This window comes from Anthonomus grandis, chromosome 2, assembly GCF_022605725.1.
Source record: "Anthonomus grandis grandis chromosome 2, icAntGran1.3, whole genome shotgun sequence".
NCBI lineage: Eukaryota > Metazoa > Arthropoda > Insecta > Coleoptera > Curculionidae > Anthonomus > Anthonomus grandis.
In genome coordinates, this window is record NC_065547.1 from 16100210 (window position 1) to 16123753 (window position 23544).

Below are 23544 nucleotides of genomic sequence, written 5' to 3' on the forward strand. Positions count from 1 at the left end.
AGACGTTAAAATGACATTTAACTGAAATATTTACATATTTTGCTTCCATGGTTACCTGCCACTTTTGCTTCCATAGCCTTTTCTATGCACAGTTTTCCTAAAATAGGCCCATTTGGTCAACTTGGTTTAGTTAACACCCTGTATAAATAAACGTATAACGATCAATCCTGTATGTCGGATTTTCTAAAAGAGTACTATGAGTTTGTTTGTTTAAAAAAATACTTTTATAAAAGGAGTTTATTCAGTTTATCTAAGCAAATAGGAGTTTATCGCCATTTTTGTCATTTTTATTTTCGAATGGGCACTTTTTTTTTATAACTTTTGTTTAAGAAATTATATCGAAGTGCCGTTTTTACCAGTTTCTTTGGTTTTCTTCCCGGCTTTTAATGACGTAAAAAATATATATAGTTGCATTTGAGTTTTTTGAAATAATCCGTCAGAAAGGGTTAGTCACAAGTCAACGCCCTCTAGCGGATTTTAGGAAAAGTAATTTGAAATTTTTTTTTGGTTGAAAAAATAAGGCAAAAATAGACTTAAAAAAAAATCGGTCCAGTCATAGCTGATTTTCAGCTGTTTTCTTTATTCAAGCTAAAAACACCCCCCACCACTTTATTTGATGTGACAACTGACAGAAATGTTTGTAGAAACTTTTTTGTGAGGAAATCTTCCTAGAATATTAATATAATATTTTGAGGTGTACGTTATTGGAGGTTTTTTGGCAAAAATGCAATTTTAAGATTTAAAGAAGCTGTGGCGCCCTCTAGCGGTTGACCAAAGAACTTCAAAATAATTTCCAGCATTTTTTTTTGGCCACTTTTATTACAATTTTTTTTTTCAAGGCGCTACGACTATTAAGGGCCTGAGATATCGCCGACGTCCATTCTTGGTTGGCCACCCGGTTCGTTATGGTCTTATGGTTTTACCAATGTCGGCTCTCCTTAAAATTGATTTAATATTTGACATTACCATTGTTGATATTTACTAATGTAAACTCTTCTTAAAATTAGGTATGTCGTACAGAAGATGTTTTCTTTTCTTTGTCTTGTCTAGATTTAGCTATTAGAACGTATTCAGCAATTTTGAATATAAGATGAGTGAATTGGGAGTTACTACGATTTTCGACTGGTTATCTTATGTGTTACAATGCATCAGAGAGATGCAGATTCTTCTCTCTATTGTTGATGTAGGATTTTTGGTTAGTAGTGTCGATACACCTTCATGAATTCTTAAATTTTGTTGCTACAGTTTTCTGCATCCATAAACAACTCTTGCGTTATCCGCTAGTAGGATCTTCATATTGGCGTTCCTTTTTGATCTTTGAGTGCATCAGTGTGTTCCTGTTTTATTTTATAGCGAAATTTAACTACTTTTGCCCGAGGTAAGCTGATAGATGATCTATAGAAGTGATAACATCCAGGACCAAAGGCTTTGGTATTATCGCAACATTAACCCCTTTACTTAGTACTTTTTCCTTATACTCACTGCGAGCTCAAATACATTGATTGGCAATCTTAAATTTATGAAAAAGTACGGAGAAATAAAAATATGTAATTTTTTTTTGTGAAATTGAATACTCTGCAGGTACATACCAAAGTAGAAGTCATAGGACGTGATCTACTAACATTAATAACTTAGACCAGATAATCTATCTGGGTAACTATAACTCTGTTTTCTCTACTCGTTATACATCAATTAAGACAGAAAATTATATTTAATATCTATTTGTTTATACTTAAAGCTACAAAAAAGCTTGTAGCTGATTACATTTGTAATAAACTAATAATATTTAGAGATGTACAGGGTGTCCCAAATTCGAGGGTGACCATTGGAATCTCGGAAACCGTAAGAGTTACAGGGTCGGTTAAATGGAGGCAAAGTTGCGCAATTTGGAGCTTAATAAAATGGCGTTTAAAAAATTTTCAAATTCCGGATACTTCCCGAGTTATCCGAAAAAAATCGAAAATTGTCAAAATCGTTTTTACCTTCTACCGACTTTATTTAAAGAGACATCGGAAAACTAAAAACAGTTTTTCATTGCCACTTTTTATGTCCTACAACATGACGCAAAAAAAAATTAATCCGACGTTTTGTTTTTTTTCGATCACCAACTTTATTTTTTCTTATGGGCGCCATATTGGATTTTCTCCTTTTTAAAATGTTTTTTTAATTGCCTTTAAAATAAGGTATCGCACTTGCATGTCCGAATACTCTTTCTAGTACTTCCCATAAGAACTCCATAAGTGCAAGAGAGAAAAATATATCAATGGGATTTCCAAATAAATCGATTTTATATTAACTGAAGCTATAAAATACTCTGTATTTTATATAGTTTTTTTTAAACCAATTCAATGAAAATGTATCCTTTCCTAACCTAATATTTTGATTATTTTAAATTTATATAGTAGGCCATGACAAAATGACATTAGCCGGTTAAACTTAATAAAATGAAGTTAGTTTAATATTTAAGTTTATTTTATATGTATATAAATTTGTGAGTGATGTATTTTTATTTTAATATGTCATTACTATTTGTAATAAATAATTTTTTTTGCCTTATATGATTTGTAACTTACACATTAAAAACTTTTCTTCTTTCTCTTATTGAGAAAAAAATTGATTGGACGCATTGTCAATGTTGACATTTACTCATTGACACACACTTTAAATGGACTTGACAGTGTTGACGTGTTGTATTGTCGTATAATGAATTTGATAATGGCACTGTTGACGTTTACCAAAATAGTTTAAAATCTCATAAATTCCAGTATATGTGAAAATATTAATTGGATGTTCTTTCTATGATTTTTAAAAATGTTTTGTTATTAATTATTATAATTTTTTTTTAATTTGGCTTTTAAATTCTTTATTTGTGTTCTTACATTATTTCTAACTATCACATATTTATACTTTTATTTTTATTTTATTTCGAATATTGTGAAGGTTTTCTTCCTCGTTCCTCTCTCCTTTTTTTTCGTTTGATTATGGTTAACTGTATTGGTATTACTATATTGGTATTAAAGTATAATATGTGTGAAACTAAATTTTCTGATATATTTGACTGATCGTGTTTTCTTGATATTACTTATGTCTTCTCGTCTTATAAGTGATTTGACAATTGACATTGTTGACGTTTACCAATCTCGTCTTCTTGACTTTTGGGATCTCTTAGATATTTTAATTTCTTTCTAATTTTGAAATCATTTGGATATTCCTAATATGTTCTAGACACCATATGAAAAGGTAAAAAGCAGTTTGCAGATACACTTATTAAGTGCTAATTTCTTCCCCTTTTCCCTTAGGATATAAAGGTAAACTCTTAGAACATTAAATACACTAGAATAAACATTGGCTGCTTTGGATTGAGCGCAGCATCTACAGATGGGACAGAGGGGATATTTTGTTGATAAACATGCTTAGTATTCCATGTTGCCAGTGATTACTCAATTTTAACAAAAGAAAATAAAGTGATATAATAAATTATTATAAATAGCAAAAACTAAGTTGCATTCTCTATTATAAAGCAAAAAAAAGAGTGAAACTCGTTTAATAACCAAAACTATTTTGTACCATATTTACACTAAACACTAATAATAATTAATATTTTTAATTTGGATTTTTTAGATCGCCAAATTTCCACACACAGCTGGCAACACTGTAGATTTTGCCCAGAAATATTTTCGCAATAAAGGTATGAGGACACTGCGCTTGTTGCTTACTTTTGGATGGTGCACAGTATTAGTATTAAAAGTGTGGTTTCAGTGCATTTTTTTCATTAATATTAAGACTAAAAACTCTATTTTGGTTGAAAAATGATAAAGAAGTCTGAAGTGGGTCACATATTTTGGAAAAAAGGAAATTCAAATCGTTCCTTTCACAGGCGAGTTGTGTGTCAATGGTGTCATCCTTCTAGGTTCTGATATATAAAAGACGGCATATTAAGTATTGGATACCAAAATATTAAGAAAAATGTGTAATTAAGTATATTATTATAATCTAGTAAATGTATTGCTTATTCGAATCCGAAATGCCGCAAAATTAATCTGTGCAAAAATGAAAGTAGTATCTGGTCGATATCCAGCAACCAAAATTGAGAACGCAGCATATGTCATTTGTCAGCAACATATTTAAAGTCGAAATTATACCCATTTGTAATTAAGTCATTTTTGTTTATCTTTGTTTAGCATATTCCAAACAGCGGCGACAACAAATTTTTTTAAAAAATTGGTGTCTGATGATTATTCATCTTTTATATACTAGGTTATGTGAAATATCCGTCACTGTCAATCAAAAATATTGGTTTGTCAACTTGTTCTTGAAAGTTATTTCGAAAAGTGTTAGATAATGCCTAAAAAAAGATATAATAGGTATAATGAACAATCGCAGCTGATGATTTTAAATATATTGGTTTTTTTTCAACTGGAAAAGGAACAAGTCCGAAACGGAATTGCACTTTAAATTGAGAATGTGATACAGCGAGCCGCAGATGCAACAAAATTGAGCACAACAACGATCGCAAATATAAAGAAGAATGGGATAAAATCAGATCAGGATTACGCAGCCCGTATACCTTCCAAGCCAAAGACAGCAAAAACCAAAATTACAACATATTTGAAACATAGAATTCGGGACACAAGTTATTCTATGTACGCCAGAAAAGAATATGTAGGTAATATTGGCAACAATAAGAGAAAAGTTCAGGGAAGAAATTGAATATTTTGAGTTTTCCATTGACTCCTTAAGAAGATAGATCAATAGTATAGGCTTCAAGTGGAAAAAATCAAATAACAGAAAATATTTGATGGACTTGCCAAATATTGTTCATAAAAGAATCAATTTTTTAAGGGAGAATATCAAAAATAGAAATGTAGGCCCGGAAGGTTTTACTCCAGTTTTCATTGACGAGACGTGGATTTTTAGCAAGGGATCATTTCGTAGTAGCTGGCAAGATGACACCAAGCACACGGATTCAAGGAAAACAGTGAAGGTAAAAATTATCTGGTTATCTTTTTAGATTTTTTTTTTGAATAAAAACTATTGCCCTTGTAAGGGCCCTCTAGCTTCATAATTTCATCTGTTTCATAGTTTCATATAATTTTCTCTCTAAGACAATATGAGGGAATTTAACTCCATACACTACTTGTATGTGCATGGAACATTACTTATTAATTATATTAAATTTATGTTCTGGAAGAATAATTTCTAAAAGAAGAGAATTTTATTATCTTTTATTTTTAAGGTTATATCGTGGTCCACGCCGGAACCAAAGATGGCTTCATCAAGGATGCAAATTTATTATTCAAGAGTGGATTAAAGACGAGAGATTATCATGACAATATGAACAGGAAAAACTTCTAAAACTGGTTTAAAACTCAGTTGGTTCCAAATCTTCCCCCAAAGTCATTTATAATCATGGACAATGCAAGTTATCATTCTGGTTTATTAGAAGAAATCCCGAGAAAATCTTGGACAAAGCAGAGACTGACCGAATGGTTGAAGAAAAAGAATATTGGCTTTCCAGAAAAAGCCATGGAAGATAAAATATGGAGTATTGCACGCAGAAACTGCCCTAGTGAAAAAAAGTACTTCCTTGATGAATATGTTAAACCTTTAGGACACAAAATTTTACGACTGCCACCATATCATTGCTAGTTTAATGCAATTGAAATGGTATGGTCGGAATGTAAACGAAAATATGATCAATAAATTTTCAATGTTAAGGGGTCACCTTCAGAAGTTCTGACTACATGGGAAAGGGTAATAAACGAAATTTCTATAGAACATTGGCAAAAATATGTTTTTCATACAGAAAAGGTAATTGAAAAGGCTTGGGAGGCAATACAAGTATGTGATGCCTATGACATTCTGTCACTTGTGATTACGACTGACGAAGACGACGATGACGAAGACAATATCTCTGATTTCAGTTCTGACTCTGACAATACTGACGAGATTGATTAAGCTTTTTTTGTTCTAGCAAATTTTATTTTATGATCGCCGTTTAAGTATTCAATCATATCGTTGCAATTTCATTAACTTGGTAATGCAATATAGGCGTGTTTTTTTTTGAGTTTGTATGTTTTATTTTTTGGAATGGTATTTTCATTTTAATGTGTTAACATATTCCTTCAAGCAGCATTTTTTTTTCGTGAACTGCTCGTGCCGAATTCTACTTTTCAAATATGTTGTAGATTTGGTTTTTGCGGTCTTTTGGTTGGAAAATATATGAGCTGCGTAATCCTGATCTGATTTTATCCCATTCTTCTTTATATTTGCGATCGTTGTTTAATTTTATTGCATCTGCGGCTCGCTCTATCACATTCTCAATTTGAAGTGCAATTCCGTTTCGGACTTATTGTTTATGGCCCATTATTTATGATTAATTATAATAATATTTGTTAATTGTTAAGTTTGTTAATAATACAATAAATACTACAAGATTTTGTTAAATTTTTTGGGAATGAAAGTATATACACGAATATAAAAATATAATAATATGCTGCTAAAATAAATCATTTGTTAATTTCTGAACGTATAAAAATACATAGCAGACTATTAATTTCTGAAGGCGATAGTAAAGTTTCTAACCTAATATTGATTGGCAAAAATATCTACGCCTTCCTTTTTGTCTCACCTGGATGACGTAACTACAAATGGGTATAATTTCGACTTATAGTCGGCGCCTATTATTATTTAATAAATACAGGGTGTTCGAAAAATAGACGGAGATATTTCAATGAAGCGATTCCTTGTAAAAAAATATGAGAAAAAGTTTCTACAAACATGGGTCCGGAAATGCACAGTTTTCAAGATACAGGGTGATAATTTTTTTTAAATATTAATTTTTTATTATTATTAAAAAAATATTTACTCGATTTTTTTGAAATTTGGCAGTATTACTTGTTGTAATAAGAGGCTAATTTAGCCCTAATTAGATTAAAATCATAAGGTCCAGTGGCGTCCCGGGGGACATCTTAGCAAATATGATTGCATTTAAAAATAGCATTTAAAAATATAATTTTTTTGCCTCTTGTACTTTATTCGTATCTCACTTCGTTTTCGACAAAAAAAAAAAATACCGTTTTATTGGATGCCACTGGACAAAATTGGTTTATTAATTTTTGGTAAAATAATCACAGTTGACTTGGAAAACAAAAAAATCATTTCTGCATAGAGGTTTGATATTGACAAGCGTCAGTTTTCCTACAAAATAATTATTTACTTAATTTTCTTGGTGAAATTTCTCTAAAAAGTTTTTATCTCGGTTTTTGTGATGAAAAATTACAGTTTTGAGGAAATGACAGACATGCATGTAATGTATGCACGTGCTTACAGTAATTGTTATGCAGCGAGACGCCTGTATGCACAAGCCTTTTCCCAACGGCAACTTCCAGATAGTAAAACCTTTGAAAGCGTAGACCGTAGATTGCGGGAAAGAGATAAATTTTCTTATTTATTTTTCGTGATGTTTTTGACAATAAAGTTACTTAGGAAGTTTTGTCATTCCCACCAATGATAGAGACCGGCCGAGGTCAGTAAGAACGCCTGAGTTTGAGGTGGCAGTTTTACGTGCCGTGGAAGAAATTCCTGGTGTAAGTACCCGGACTATAGCAGCTCGATTAGGGGATAATCATTCCAACAGCACTGAGTGGCAGGTTCTCTCCGAACAACTTTTGTATCCGTATAATGTTCAACGTGTGTAGGCATTACTACCAAGAAATTTTCTGCCCCGTTTGAAGTTTTGCCAATGGTATTACGAAAAAGTTAAATAATAATAGAAATTTTAATAAAACCATACGGACGAAGCTGGATTTCGACGTGATGGTATTTGTTAATTTGCATAATACTCATGTATGGAGTGACGAAATTTCTTCAACAAGAATAGCCCGTACTGCTGGAAGAAGTTCCTCCAAATGTACCGGGTGGCCAAATAAGCGAGGTAAGCGGCTGTATCTCAGGATCTGTACATCTGGCGACAATGCATTTTTTTTATTATTATAAAAGTGGCCATGAGAAAATTCTGGAAATTATTTTTTTAAGTTCCGTATTTTACCGCAAGAGGGCGCAATTAAAAATTAAATAAAAGAAACGTCTTTTTCTCCGAAAACTTAAATATTAACTTATACTTTTGATATTATTTTTAGTTAGCTATTATTTTTAGGAAGCTATTAAAAGTGGAATCATTAAAATCGGTGTAAATTCTAAACCACTTATTCGATTTCGACAGAAGAATTTTTTCACCGTTGGTACAGCGACTACGCGATACTGGGAGTTTTAGTCGGCCCAAATTTAGAAGGCGTCGCTCTACTGGAAGAACTGAAGAAAACCTTATTAATGTGTTGGCCTACGTAGAGTTTAATAGGCATATTGGAACTCGTGCGTTATCTTTAGATTTAGGAATAGCTCGAACTACTGTTCAAAATATACTTAAAGACCACAGGTAATACATCTTTTTATTATAATTTTCTTCTAGAATATACGCATTTCTTTTTATTTTAAGCGTACATCCTTTCCATATAATCCTATACCAAGCTCTAAACGAACATGATTTTGAGCGCCGAAATGATTTTTGCCAATGGATACTAGCAATGATTCGCGAAACAGGGTTTTTTTTGTCACAGGTTCTGTGGACCGATGAAGCCTCTTTTTGTAGCGATAAGAAAGTGAACAGACATAATATGCATTATTGGTCGGGTGAAAATCCTCGTTGGATGCGAGAAGTCCAGCACCAAGGCCGCTGAAGTGTAAACGTGTGGTGTGGCATTATCGAAATGAAAATTATTGGTCCTTATTTTTTTGATGGCATATTTCCCGGTAATGTTTTTTTGCATTTTATAACAAATTCCTTGCCTATTTTAATGGAAGATTTGACACTGGAAGTAAGACGGACCATATATTTCTAATTGGACGAGTGCCCAGCACATTTTTCCCGTTTGGTGCGGCATCACATAAATAATTACTTTCAAGGGCGCTGGATCAGAAGAAGGAGTCTATATCCTTGGCCGGCCAGGTCACCCGATTTAACATGCCTAGACTTTTACTTATGGGGTCGTTTAAAACTTCACCTACAACAAGACAGGATATGGAAAACAGAATCTGTGGTGCAATAAATGAAATATCAGCTGCTGAAATCGAAACAGCAGTTTTATCCACCCAAAGAAGATTGGAAGCTTGTTTGGAATGTGTTGGAAAGCAGCTTGAATACCTATCGAGGCATTAAATACCAAATATTTTTGGGTTTAAAATCGGTCCTTTTCAGGACCATAATTTAAATATAAAAAGAAATTCGTTAATAAAATTTGTGATTTTTTTACCAAACATTAATAAACCAATTTTGTCCAGTCGCGGTATTTTTTTTGTCGAAAACGAAGTGAGATACGAAAAAAATACAAGAAGCGAAAAAGTAATTTTTTTTTTAATATTAATAAAAAAAAATAATATTTAAAAAAAGTTTATCACCCTGTATCTTGAAAACTGTGTACCCATGTTTATAGAAATTTTTTCTCATATTTTTTACAAGGAATCACTCATTGTAATATCTCCGTCTATTTTTCGAACTCCCAGTATAATGCCCGCATCTCGGAGTTTTTTAGAGTTTCGAGAGAGAAGTTTTTTTTTTTATAAAAATTAATTAAAAGGTTAACTTCCAAAGTATTTGAACTAAACTTTTTTTCTGTAATATATAATAAATATACAGTGCTTTCATTTTAAAACCATCCACCCTTAACAACAATCAATCATCTCAACAATCAATCACCTCTAAGCTAACCTCACTTTAATGTGTCAAATGGGAACCCCCATCGTGTGATACATCATAGTAAGCAGCGTAAAATTCTCTATTCACCGGTACCAAAAAAAAATGAAATCGGTAAATGTGTAAGCAAATAGTTAGCGTAAATGTCTAGAAATAATGAATATTTTATTTACGCCAAACTTTGGTATTTTAAATGAATACTTTTAGTGTGGTACCTACATCATTTTAAAATTCTTACATTTTTTATAATAGATCATCAAAAAAAAATACAAGCAATTTAGAAGTTAAAATGTGTGGTAACAAACAGTACATTTAGTTCAAGCAAATTATTTATTTTTTTAAGTAAAGAATGAGTACCGTTATTTGCGAGAAAAAAAAGTGTCTTCAAATTTTTTGCAAAAATCTTTGCAGTCTTATATCTTTGTATGTGTATTTATTTCACTTATATGTTTTGCGAAACCTACCTAATAGGTACAAAAAAACACTGCAATACCTTACATTTTTAAGGCGTTTAAAAAGCAGGCGATTTATTATTGTTAAAACTGTCAGTTTGACGCGTGCAATTTTTCAATTTTAGGTTTATTTTAGAGTTAATAAAATGGTGTATACGCTAGCCGAAAGAATAGAAATAATTTTCCTTTATGGAGCTCAAGATCGGTGTGCTCGCAGAACCGCGAGAGCATTTAATGAAAGGTATCAAGATAAAAACGTGAATCATAAATACGTATTAGAATTGATACGAAAATTTGAAGAGACGGGATCGATTTGCAATAAGAAAAAATATGAAAATAGAGTTGTCGATGAAGCGTGCCCAAGTTGAAGTACAATTTGCTATGGATCCAACTACTTGTCTATACCAAAGGCCGCAAAACTAACAAATATTTCCACTGGTTCCGTACATGAAGTTTAAAAAAAATAAGTTCTTTTCTTATAAGATTCATATTCTTCATGAACTCGGAGAAGATGATTTTGATAGAATTCAATTTTGTGAAGTGATGTGCCAGCGAATTGACGACGATCCCCACTTATTGAAGAAAATTTTCTTCAGTGACGAATCGACCTTTTTTTTAAATGGCCTGGTGAACAGACATAACTGTAGATACTGGGATAATGAAAATCCGCATGTTTTTCGGAAAGGCCATACCCAATATCCCCAAAAAATTAATGTTTGGGCAGGAATTTATCGGAATGAAATAATCGGGCCATTTTTTTTGGAAGAAAATTTGACTGGCGAAATTTATTTAAACCTTTTAGAAAATGCAATATACCCTTCCATCATCCAATCTATGGAAAATCAAGTAGATCAACATGGTGCTATATTATTGAATGAAAATAATATACATTTTCAGCAGGATGGAGCGCACCCGCGCACTACACTTTGGTAGTTCGAGCTTGATGAAAATTTTCGAGAAAAGTGGATTGGCAGACGTGGTGAAATCGAATGGCCTGCGCGGTCTCCGGACCTCACCCCACTAGACTTTTTTCTTTGGGGCTACTTAAAAAGCAAAGTTTATAAAACCCCACCTGAGAGTATTGAGAATTTAAAAAAATAGAATATTTCAAGAATGCAGAGAAATTAGCGGGCAGACCCTTGCCAATGTTCGTAAGGAGTTTGAAAATAGGCTTTTTTATTGTCTTGCTAATAACGGCGCGCATTTTGAACATTTAAAAAAATTAATTTGTTAAACTAATTAAATTTGTTTTTCTACCCTACCGATTTACACTTTAATTGCTTCTTGGTCAATCAATTTTATTTTTTTTTTACAACCATTGATAGCATAATGAATGCCCTTTAAAATAATGTATCACACCGTGGGGTAGCCATTTGACATACCAAAGTTTGGCGTAAATAAAATATTCATTATTTCTAGACATTTTCGCTAACTATTTGCTTACACATCTACCGATTTAATTTTTTTTGGTACTGTTGAATAGAGAATTTTACGCTCCTTACTATGATGTATCACACGATGGGGGTTCCCATTTGACATAATAAAGTGAGGTTAGCTGGAGGTGAGGTGTTAGCTGAGGAGGTGATTGACAGAACTTCAGTAAATGCATAATTAAACGTCCCCCTGTATATCTAATTTGACGTGTTTTTTTTTTTTTTTTAAGAAAGTTATTAAGGGTGGATTGTTTTGAAATAAAAGCACTGTATAAACGGATTTGGGATAGTTGCAAACCTATATAAACGAAAGTTTTTTGATTAAAAATTATTAAGTTAGATGTTATAAACTGCTATATGCCAAATGATATGGATAACACTTTTCCTTATACCCGTTAGGAGTTACATAGCCCTTTATATTTTTTAACACCTAATAATTCAATAATTTTTTACCAAAAAACTTTTGTTTGTAGAGATTTGCAACCATCTCAAATGCGCTTAGATATTTATTATATAAAAAAGATGAAATCAAATCCTTTGGGAGCCTTCTTCATTTCTTTAACATTCGACTTTTTAAGTAATTTTTACAAAAAAACTTTAGTTTCTAGAGTTGTATAATCGCTATAATTCGATTTAGTTACTGATTGTTAATATCTGAACAAAAAAATATTAAAATTTTTTGGGAATTTTGGGAGATACGGGCATTATATCGATTAAATAAAAGCGGGCGCGGACTATAAATAGGTTGCTGGCAAACGACATATGCTGCATTCTAGATTTCTGGTTGCTGGATATCGATCGGGCGCTAGCTTCACAGATATGAACAAATATCTAGAAAAACAACACAAAGCGGCAATATCCGATACGTGCATTGTAAACATAGAAGTATTCTACGTTGCCAAGTTGCTTTTTTTTCATTAACTTTTTTGTCAGGAAACTTTTTTTATTCTAAAATTTGTTGATTACTCTCAAAGTATATATTATTAGTCAGCAAATAAACGCAACTTTTAAAGAGTAAATTTTTTACCTGTTACAAAATACAACACATTAAAAAAAATGTGTAGTGGAATAAGAAAATTATATATTGAATGAAAAATTGGACGTCATTGTCTGAGAGATGGTGAACTCAAACACTCTGCTATGGTTTGCAGCTAGCTTATTCTAGGCATTCAATGTTCTAAGGGTAAACCCTTAAAAAAAAAGAGTGCTTTAGTTGTAAGGCGTACATTTTATTTTCACTAAACTGCAATAACTGATCAGCCAGAAAAACATTGGCCTTTGAAATTTGATTTATTTTTATCAATATTTTCAAGTACCAATTCAAAAGCTGATATATTATTCTAATATTATTGATTATTTGATAAATTATATATTCATTGATTAATTGATAATATTATTCTTTGCAGATTTTTTCACTATGCATCACACTCGTGTTTTTGAATAGTATATTTTCAGAATATATTCCAATTTACGAAACAAAATATTGAAATTATCAGTGATGAATGTCCTAATTTTTTAGGAACTATTAACTTATTTGTAACACATTCCTAAATATAAAATATAAATCCAGACTTGTAAAACCGAATCACTACATACAGGGTGTTTATTTGAAAACTTCCCACCGCGGATTTATCGAAAACCACTGTTTAAAAAAAACGCCGGAATACGTCAAAAGGTTTGTCAAGGGGGACAACTTTCTAATCTAAAATTACTTCACCCCCTTTCACCCTCTGCCCCCAGGGCCATCTCCTTAAAAATTTTAGATGGCAAGGGGTATCGAGTAATAGCTTGTTTAAAAGGTTTTTCGAAGACTTTTATTTTGACGTTTGATTTTTTTAAATCGGTCGATTCGTTTTCGAGAAAATTAGAAAAATCTTTGTTTATCTTAATTTGTTCAGATAGAAAACAAAAACATGAAAATATCAGTTTTTATTTCAATAGGTAAGTGTTCAAAATGTTGCCCGTTTTTGGCCAAACAATGATATAGGCGATGTTCAAATTCCTGACGGACATTTTCAAAAACATGTTGTGGGATATCATGGCCGCTGTCGATGATGCGTTGACGAAGTTCATCCAAACTTTCAGGTTGGGGATTGATTGACACAATTGATTTCAAATGACTCCATAGAAAAAAGTCTAACGGCATTACATCAGGAGATTTAGCAGGCCATTCTATAGGCCCCCTTCGCCCTATCCATTTATCTGGAAACTCGTCGTCTAACCATTGCCGAACGGGAAGAACATAGTGAGGAGGAGCGCCGTCTTGCTGGAAATATATTTTAGTCTCATCAAGTATAGGGTTTCCATCATCATCGACGATTCGATGCGTTTTTTTTAAACAGTGGTTTTCGATAAATCCGTGGTGGGAAGTTTTCTAATGAACACCCTGTATAAGCATGGAATATTTAAAATTTAGTCCGATAAGGATTTTATAAATGGATTATTATATTTACTGAAGTATTGCAAAAAGTCCATTTGTTTTAAAAGAAATATAATGTTTGTTGTTCATAATTAATTTTTTAAAAACATTGGGTTATGTTGAATAAAACTTGTTGCTTTTCGTAAATATAAGTATTAAATTCTTAAACCTGTGGACTATGCCGCCCAGATCAAAGAAAAAAAATTGTCGTTGTACGGAAATCACCAAAAAAGCTTTTAATTTTTATGAGACTTCTATCTATGATTAAAGCTTTACACCATAAATGCCTGCTTAAACCAAAACTTCTTCAAGAAACCCTATAAACACCAACATAGTAACCAAAAAAGTCTTCCAAGTATTAATTCTAAACGTCCGGACTATGTCGCTCAGATCAAAGAAAACAGATTATCGTTGTAACAAAAAAGTTCTTAGTTTCTTTGAAATCCTCCCTTAAACCAAAACTTCTCAAGGCAACTCCATAAACACCAACGTGATAACCAAACTAGTCTTCCAAGTATTAATTCTAAACATCCGGACTATGTCGCTCAGATCAAAGAAAATAGATTATCGTTGTTCCAAAATCACCAAAAAAAGCTTTTAATTATTACGAAATTTCTATGATTTATACCAGCTATATATCAGAAGTCCGCGTTGAACCAAAACATCTTCAAGAAACCCCATAAAAACCAACATGGTAACGAAACCAGTCTTCCAAGTCCAGCCTCCGCGTCAAAAATTTCACTTAAACGCGTGGTACTCACCAAGACTTGATCTTTTGCATATCCTTCTTTTTCCCTTCGGGGTGTTTTTTCAAACCATCGATAAAAGGGTGGGAATGTTTCAATTGTAACGCGCACATCACTGTAAATTATTCACTTATTGAATCAAACACGAAAACAAGTCTCGATAAGACTTAAAATAGAATTAAACAATTGAACTTAGAAAGTAGCAATTATATGATTGTTTTTTTTACCATTAATTAAACATATAAAAAGCACTTAAGAGTTTAATTTTAAATGTAAACGCGGAAAAAAAATAGGTACCACACTCACGCAAATAATTTCGCGTTATTTGATCGATGATCTCGCCGTGATGTGATACCCAATACTAAATAGAAATTTTACTTTTTGTTTGCTGCAAGTTCTGCAAGAAGGTGGATCGCGGTGGGGTACCATCGGGCCAGTGAAGTGCCCGACGTCACAATTAACATGATAAAGAGAAAATAGTTTTAAATTTCATGAAATCCTGTATGTGGTGAAAATATTGTTTTAGAATTCCGCATCCGAGGCATTTAATTACTGCCAATTAGTGGTTTTTTTTCCTTATTAAAAATAATGAGATATTTTTCCTGTGATTTTAATTTTTAGTATTAAGTTAAATTTTTCTTCCTATAACTTTTGTTGTAGTAGTTTATTAAATTCTTAAAGAACAATGAGTTATGGTCCAAGTTTTAGTTTGGTTTTGAATATATGATATTTTGTTTGCTGCCGATAATGGCGATTTTTTCTCTTTAGTTTACCTGAACTTAGGTAAAACGTTCGATTCGTTGTATTACAAACGTCTTTCTTCTAAATTACAACTGTTTTGATGATAGTATTATAAGCCTCATTGAAGGCATTGAAAACCGCTCAGATATTGGTTAGGTGGCAAAGGGCGTACCTTTAGGAAACCATAGTGGAGCCTTTACTTTTTGTATTATACAAAACGGATTTAGAAAAATCTGCAAATGGCTGCTCTATACATAGGTTTGCAAATGATATACAGGTATATAATATTAATAATAATAATAAAAACGTTTATTAGTCACTTAAAAAGCAAAAAAAAAAAGTACAAAAAGAGGTACACAGACAGTGAACAACACTATGTTATGGCAATGTAAATAAGAAAAATAAGAATATTATTCGTTACCCTTAACAATATATTTTTTTACACACATAGTAATAATTTATACCTACATACATAGTAATAATGGAAGTGAGTGACCAATAGGCGATTATATTCAGACTTCCAGGGGTAACTTTTAAGAAGATTCCCCAAATTCTGTTAAGGCCTTATAATTTAAAAATCGTATGCAAAAAAAACAAACAGAAACATATACCTAAAAAAGGGATGGGATAGAAAGAGGAAAGGGGAAGGTTAAACTATAATATCAATTTTAAATTCCATCTTTATATATAGTTATTTTTAATTAGTTTAGAAAGACAAAAATTTATGCGTTGAACAAATGCCGCTTAAATTTTGCTCTAAAGGCATTCTTAGAAATCCAAAAGTCTAATATTTTAAATTTATTTACAAGGTGTGCTATTACATACGAAAATTACTTTTTAACAATTTCTTTGTTGGGAGAGGGAACAGTTAATAAATTTTTTCTTCTTATATTTAAATTGTGTACATCTGTTCGATAGGTCACCTTTCTAACTAGATATGGTGGAGTTTTCCATTTAAGGCCCTTATACAAAAAACAAACAGAATGCAGCAATCGTCGATTTTCCATATTTAGCTATGCTGCGTCCTTCAGCTTATGAGATATATGCTCTGTTCTTGTTATGCCAAATATAAGCCTAAGGCAAGAATTTTTGAGTTTCTATATTCTATATGAGTCATAATAATGAAGACAGGGCCCATAGATGGTATCGCAGAAGTTTGTTGGAGATAATACAAGGGAATCGCAAAGCATTTTTTTAATGTTGGCACATGCAAAAGTGTCTCTGGGAAAAATAGATCTTAAAGCAGAATATCCAGTTTTTAATTTGAGCGTAATATGCTCTTAATTTATCATCGATTACCAGACCAAGATTCTTGTCACTGTTTTTAAAAAGAATTTCATCGTTATTAAGTTGAATTTTTAAATTACTCAAAAGGACAGCTCTGTGGCTATCGCTACAGAAAAGAATAGCTGTTGATTTAGCAGAGTTAATTTTTAAATGTAGCTTTTGAATTTCCGCCAGTAAGTTGCTAAGATTAGTATTAATTTTTTGATTGGCTTGAGCAACATCAGTGTGTTTAAACGAAAAATAAATTTGAAAAATATATTTTTGTAATCTGTGATGTATAATGTGTCAATACTACCTTGAGGAACGCCAATAATCACATCCAGGGCTATCAAAATTTTGCCATTTAATGTTGCCCTTTGTTTCCGGTCAGACAGATAAGAACATATTAAAGAAACGGCCGACTCGCAAAAGCCTAAATAATGTAGTAATGCTAAAAGAATTTTGTGATTTACCAAATCAAAAGCCTTGGAAAAATCTAAAAGAACCAACACGGTGGCTAGGTTATTATCCAGAGCATACAAAATATCGTTAGTTACTTGAGTTAGTGCAGTAGTACAGCTGCAACTTTTACAAAAACCAGACTTATATTCTGGTATCAAATTATTAAAATTTAAGTAATTCAGAATTTGTTGTTCCATAACTTTTGAAAGAACAGTAAGAATACTTATAGAACGAAGATTATTAAATTCAGTGGGGTTTTTTATTTTAGGCAAAGGAATAACGTTAGCCTGCTTTCATAGTTCAGGATTTTTTTTTCCAAGCAGACATTTATAATGTGGTTAAGCGGATTACTTATCGCAGGACAACAGAACAAAACAATAAATATATTTAATTATCCACACCAAATGCTTTGCTTTTTGTAGAATTTTAGCAACCACGTGCTGAATAATCAAATTAAATTCAAATTCATTTGGAGAAATTCTGTGTTATTTAAATAAATTGACAAATTCACCATCAGTTTTATTATTCCCATTATTTATGCTGGTAAAAAAGCAATTAAGTTTTTCCACGTCTTGTAAGCGCAGAGGGCGCTGATCATTCGATTTTTAGAAAGATCAATATTTTTTAATTCACACCAAAGTTCTTTATTATTACAATTTGCAAATTTGAAATTTAAATATACCTCTTTTTCAACTCTTATTGCACTCGTAGTAACATTTCTAAATTGTTTGCATGTATTCCAATCATCCCGGGATTTGCTTTGTCTAAATTTGTTTAATGCTCTATTACGAAGTTTCTGCATTAATCTTATATTTGGCGTTATCCATGGGCCGTAAGGTTTGGTTTTATGATTTACTCTAATTAAAGCGACATGTAGATCGATATTTATAAGTATAAATTGATTTAAAAAAATTATTTTTTTCTCTATATCTACCATGTTGTACATAGTATGCCAAGGTATTAGCTCTATTTCAGATATAAATTTAGCCCGGTCCACATTATGTAACTTACGTCAGGGGGTTTTGAAGTTTCAATTTTTATATTACAGTAAACAAGCAGGTGGTCTCATATCTTAACATCTCTTACTCCACAATCCTCAATTAAATCTACACTCGAAAAAATAAGATCAATTAAAGACAGTAAAATTTGACACTCTTGTCGGATCAGTTATAATGTTATAGTTATCTAACTTGATGATTTCGTTATTGATATCGGCATGTAGCCAGGACTCCGAGACACCAATTATATCATACTGAAAGTTCGCCGCATGATTTTTAAAAGAATTAAAGTTATTAGTCAAAGATATTGCATTAATATGCGCATATGAAAACATTATTTTTTTTATTTACAATGGTACAAAGAATAGGTAAAAAATAAGGAAATTAAATAGGGGTAGTGAGAAAAGGAGTTAGAAAAAGTAGATACATGTTCCTTAATCTGTAACGTTTTTTTAGAGAAGTAATAAGTTTAAGCCTAATAAATCGCTCACTACTTGGTTACGTAAAGATAAAGAAATAAAAAAAAAACAATTACAAAAATATAAAAGTAAAAAAAATAAAAAAAATTACAAAACAAAAAAATTAACAAATGTCTTAAACCCAAGAAATATAAGTAAAAGTAACATAACTTACATCATGTACACATGATGCAAGTGTATAAACAGTTAATATAAAGAAAAAACATAATAAAAATAAGAAATAAAAATAATACAATTATAATTTTATGATAGTAGCAAATTAAAAGTTAAATATATAAATACCTAAAAGATAAGTAACTAATCTCGATAACTCACCAAGAACAAAAATATTACCAATTTTTACATAATTGCCGTTATATATCCACGAATATTTATAAGTAAACTTATTTACGGCACTTTAAAATAAATTAAGCCGACTTTTGGTTAAATCCTCCTTAATTTCGATTTGTTTACCTTTCAGAAGTTTTCTCGATTTTAGTACCGATAGCTTCGTTGCTCGAAAACCGCATTAACCCTGCCTGTGGTCTATCTATCGGAATCTTAGAAGTGATTCGGTGACATTTTTTATGGCATTGTTTGATATGTTAACCTTCATATCAGAATTAAATAATTTTAGTATTTTGCTAGTTAATATTTCCGGGTTTTCACCCTCAGCTGACGGGATTCCAAATATGCGCAGATTTTTGTTGCGACCTTGCTGCTCCTGGGCATCCAATAAGAATGCCAGATGTTTGTTATCCTCATCAACCTTAATTAGTTTTTCTTCTAAGGACGATATCCGTTTTTCTTGTTCCTTATATCGGTGTTCACGTTTCTTTTCAATAATAGTGGTTACTTTATCTGTTATTTCTTCCAAAAATGTCTCACTAAATATATTAGTTATAAGGCTTTTAATTTCACCGATGTCTGCGCTTGCCAGAACCATGATGACGTAGCTAAGCACGTAAACATAAAATCACCGAATTAACCAAAAGAAAATACTAATCTTTCTAAGGTAGCACTGGAAAAACCACAACAATCCTACTGAAAACACTTTTAAGTATAAAATAGTTAATATTTCTTTACTTCAACTACTTTATTTTAAAGAAAATTACAGAGCGATATGAAGCCTTAACTTACATCAACTGCGCCTCTTCTCTCATATATTCATTATAGTAAGCAAAACGCAAGACAATCAGTTAAAAATTTAAATAAAGCTCTGCTAAATGTATATGACTACTCAACTAACATGGTCTTAAGTTAAATGCCTCTAAGTTATCAGTAATAATTAACATTGAAAAATTAAAGTGGGACATGCATAACAAGCCTATAATAACTAATAGAACAATGCTTAACCCAGTGAACACTGTAAAAATCTTTGGTATTCTAATCGCGCTTTAGATCACATGTAAAGTCGATATAGTTTGAAAGTCGTATTGCTCCCTTAGAAATCTTTATAAAAATAGACATGTTGGTAACTTAGTATTCAAACCCTGTCGTGATATACTAACAAGTAACTCTTTTCAAAAAAATCCAAGACTCATTTGAGTGTAGATGGATTCATCCAAGGATGGATCACATTTCACCGTGGTTGACACGTTTAGACTGGATAAATTTATGCAACAAAGAAGAAAAGTTTATCCGGCAAGCCTGAGCAAAAAAGATCCGAAGAATCTAAGAGAAAAATTAGTCTTTAGGTTCATGATTTTCTGTAAATTTAGTTACGCAAAATAAGAATATACTGGAAGTACTTCATCACAGAACTATTCAGAAGATCCTTTAGATAATAATTATAATTTCTGCTAATATTTATAATTCAATTCCGTTGGAGATTCGGCAACATAATACGTGGTAAGGATGTAAGAGAACTTTTAAATTATATCTGCTGCAAGGAGACATACACCATAAAATCAATCAGTGCATTCACGATGAAAGGAACAAATTCATTCAACATTCAAATGTTCTTTTCTTCTTTTATTTTTCGGACACGTCGATTAGCATTCGTCGCCTTAATCAGAAAAGACCGTAAGTCCTTCAGGTGAAATGTTACAGGAGCGTTAAAAATACTATAAAAATTAAAGTGCTTTACAAATAAAGGCAAATACATCTTTACAAATTGGTTTTAGATATTCTTTTGCCGCTTATAAATTTGATTTAGCGAAAAACGTTTTTGCTTTATTTTTAAAGAACATAGTGATTTTCAAAATTTTCCTGAAAATAAAATTGGACTAACGTATTTTACTTTTACTTGGTAAACTTAAAAAACATTCAACTTTTAATCTGAAAGAACTCGTCCATTATCTCAAAGAGACTTACGTAACTAGAGAAAAAAAATGAAAACTCCAAGTCTCAGTCTCAAAATGTCTCTCATTTTGAGACTGAGACTTGGAGTTTTCTTTTTTTTCTCTAAACGTTTAATCTGTTTATTTTAAGCTTTTCACAAAATGTGTTCCATAGAAATAGAAATTAATATTCATATAAAATAAACATACAAATTAAGAAATTTCAAAAGTTTAGATCCTTTTTATCTGTAAGGCAAATTGTCATACAATGTAGGATAATCGCTTTCAAGACTTTTTTTAAGAGATTGCAAGTGAAGGTATTTTTCTTTTTTTATTGATATTGGTGAATCATATTTTTGTAACGATTAATTTTTGTTCCTTCTTTATTCTTTTTTACGAGGCTCATGATTCTCGACATTTTCTTTACTTTTCGATTTCTTTAACCAGTCTAAAATCATATTTAACGCAATGAGTGCTTAAAAACATCTTTTTACAGACTCTTTGCCTATCTTCGTTAATTTTTAAATAATAAACTAATGTCTCATGTCTTCTTGATGCTTCTTCTACTGCCCTATTTCTGCTTCTTTGTGTTGCTTAAGAATCCACCAGAAATGAAACGCACACTTTTCTTTCATTCCAGCCCATCTCTGACCAAAATCGTTTAAATATTATTGCCCTTTGTTGTTCAGAAAACATTCTGCATTTTAGTAATTTACCTGTTAGTGATGCCTTATAATCCTTGCTTTATAGTAGCATGGTTCTTTAAGTTTTATGGCTTCCCTCTTTATATCGTATTTCCACTTTTCGTCAATTAATTTACGTCCACCATATTATTTTCCAATTTCTCGTCTTTCTTTTCTTTTATTATCATTCCAATCTTTAGTAGAAACAAACTGACTTTTCTTTCTTTTCCTTTTAACGGCATTGTTTGATTTGTCATCACTAATACTTGTATCTGCAATATTTAACGTAGGAGTAAAATCGGGATCATCTATTTTATTTTGATGTTCTTCTAGTGTTTGAAGATTATGGTAAGCCGAAGATTCTTCTTAATTACGTGCTCGACACAATTTTTCCATCTATTAGTTTCGAATTCTGACACAATTTTGCGGATATTTTCAATAACTACCGCACTTAATGTTGGTGAACTGTGGCACTTTCGGAGTTGCTTTTTTAATGTGCCCCATACTATTTCAATGGGGTTAAAAATACAATAATATGGAGGCAACCTTAAAACGGTGTATCCATTATTCTTAGCAATGTTATCAATAACATACTCATTTTTAAAGTTATAACCTTTAATGGTATTAAGCAACTCTTTTTTTAAGGGGATTTTGTTAGGGACTGGAATGTTCTTAATTTTCATAAAACTTATGATATCTTGTTTTTTAGAGCTGTTGTTTGGTATTTTATTTAATATCCTGGAATGGTAAGATGCATTGTCCATAACGATTACTGAGTTTGGAGGAATGTTTGGTAGGAACTTTTCAAATAATGCCGCAGTCATGTCTTTCTTCGTGGTAATCAGCCGACGATTCGCATATATTTTTAGCAGATAAAAGTAAAGCATTTTTTACAAATCCTTCTGTACTGCCAGCATGAAGTATAATGATTCGCTTTCCTCTTGAACATGGCGTATTCAAAACACAATTTGTTGAACTATCAACCCAACCGTATTTAACTACGTCATGCGTATCAAACCAAGTTTTATCTATACAAATAATATGTCTATTTGGGTCCCGATACAAGTTAATACTACGTAAATATTCTTGCCGAAGTTCAACAATGCGCCGCGATTCCATAATAACCATTCTATTATTTAGTTTTTGGTGTTTAAACCCGCAACTCTCTTAAGATACACCGGAGTGTTGCTAAGCACTTATAGTTATAATCAGGGTACTCGACAAGTTATTTTATTAAGGGTTTTTCTGATTAAGGCGACGCATTGTCACTTGTCTATTTTTTTTTAAATAAAAATTTTATATACATGGTACCTCAAGTAAAATTTTTTTTAAATAGAACATCCGGTATATCGTGACATTATATAATTCGACGATATATTCTGAACACTTTTTGTATAGCATACCATATGCCTATAGTTGGCGGTTTGTCAAATTTGAGGTAATAGACTAATGAGATATACGCCATTTAAAAATAAAAATGTATACAATATTTATTGCAACTGATGCTTGATTTGTTCTTAATTTATTTCAATGCATTTTTGAAATCGATAAATAACTACCAATTGCACGGTCACATCGCGGATCGATTAGTCTAATTTCTTGTCGAATTCTTTGCTTTATCTCATTAACATTATTTGGTCTATTCACATAAATTTTGGACTTCAAATAGCCCCATAAGAAAAAATTTAATGGTTATATACGGTAACCTTGTTGGCCACTCAATCGAACGAAGAGGACCGTCCAATATATCTATGAGGAAAAGTTGCATCAAGAAATTGTCGAACGGCGACGGCCAAACGAGGAGCCCCGCCCCGTCTTGTTGAAACCATATCTCGTTACTACGTATGTCAACC

At 31.7% G+C, this 23544-nt stretch overlaps 2 protein-coding genes across 4 annotated transcripts in view; one reads left to right on the forward strand and one right to left on the reverse strand.

Annotated features, from left to right (window-relative positions):
* The window catches only part of LOC126733602 (uncharacterized), a 189196-nt gene extending 174048 nt beyond the window's left edge, over window positions 1–15148 (reverse strand). The window contains exon 1 of the mRNA XM_050436970.1: window positions 14817–15148. Coding sequence (XP_050292927.1) covers window positions 14817–14914 — 98 coding nt within the window. The 5' untranslated portion in view covers window positions 14915–15148. The remainder of the gene's footprint in view (window positions 1–14816) is intronic.
* LOC126733603 (alpha-tocopherol transfer protein-like) overlaps window positions 1–23544 on the forward strand; it is a 71549-nt gene that overhangs the window by 3006 nt on the left and 44999 nt on the right. The window lies entirely within an intron of this gene.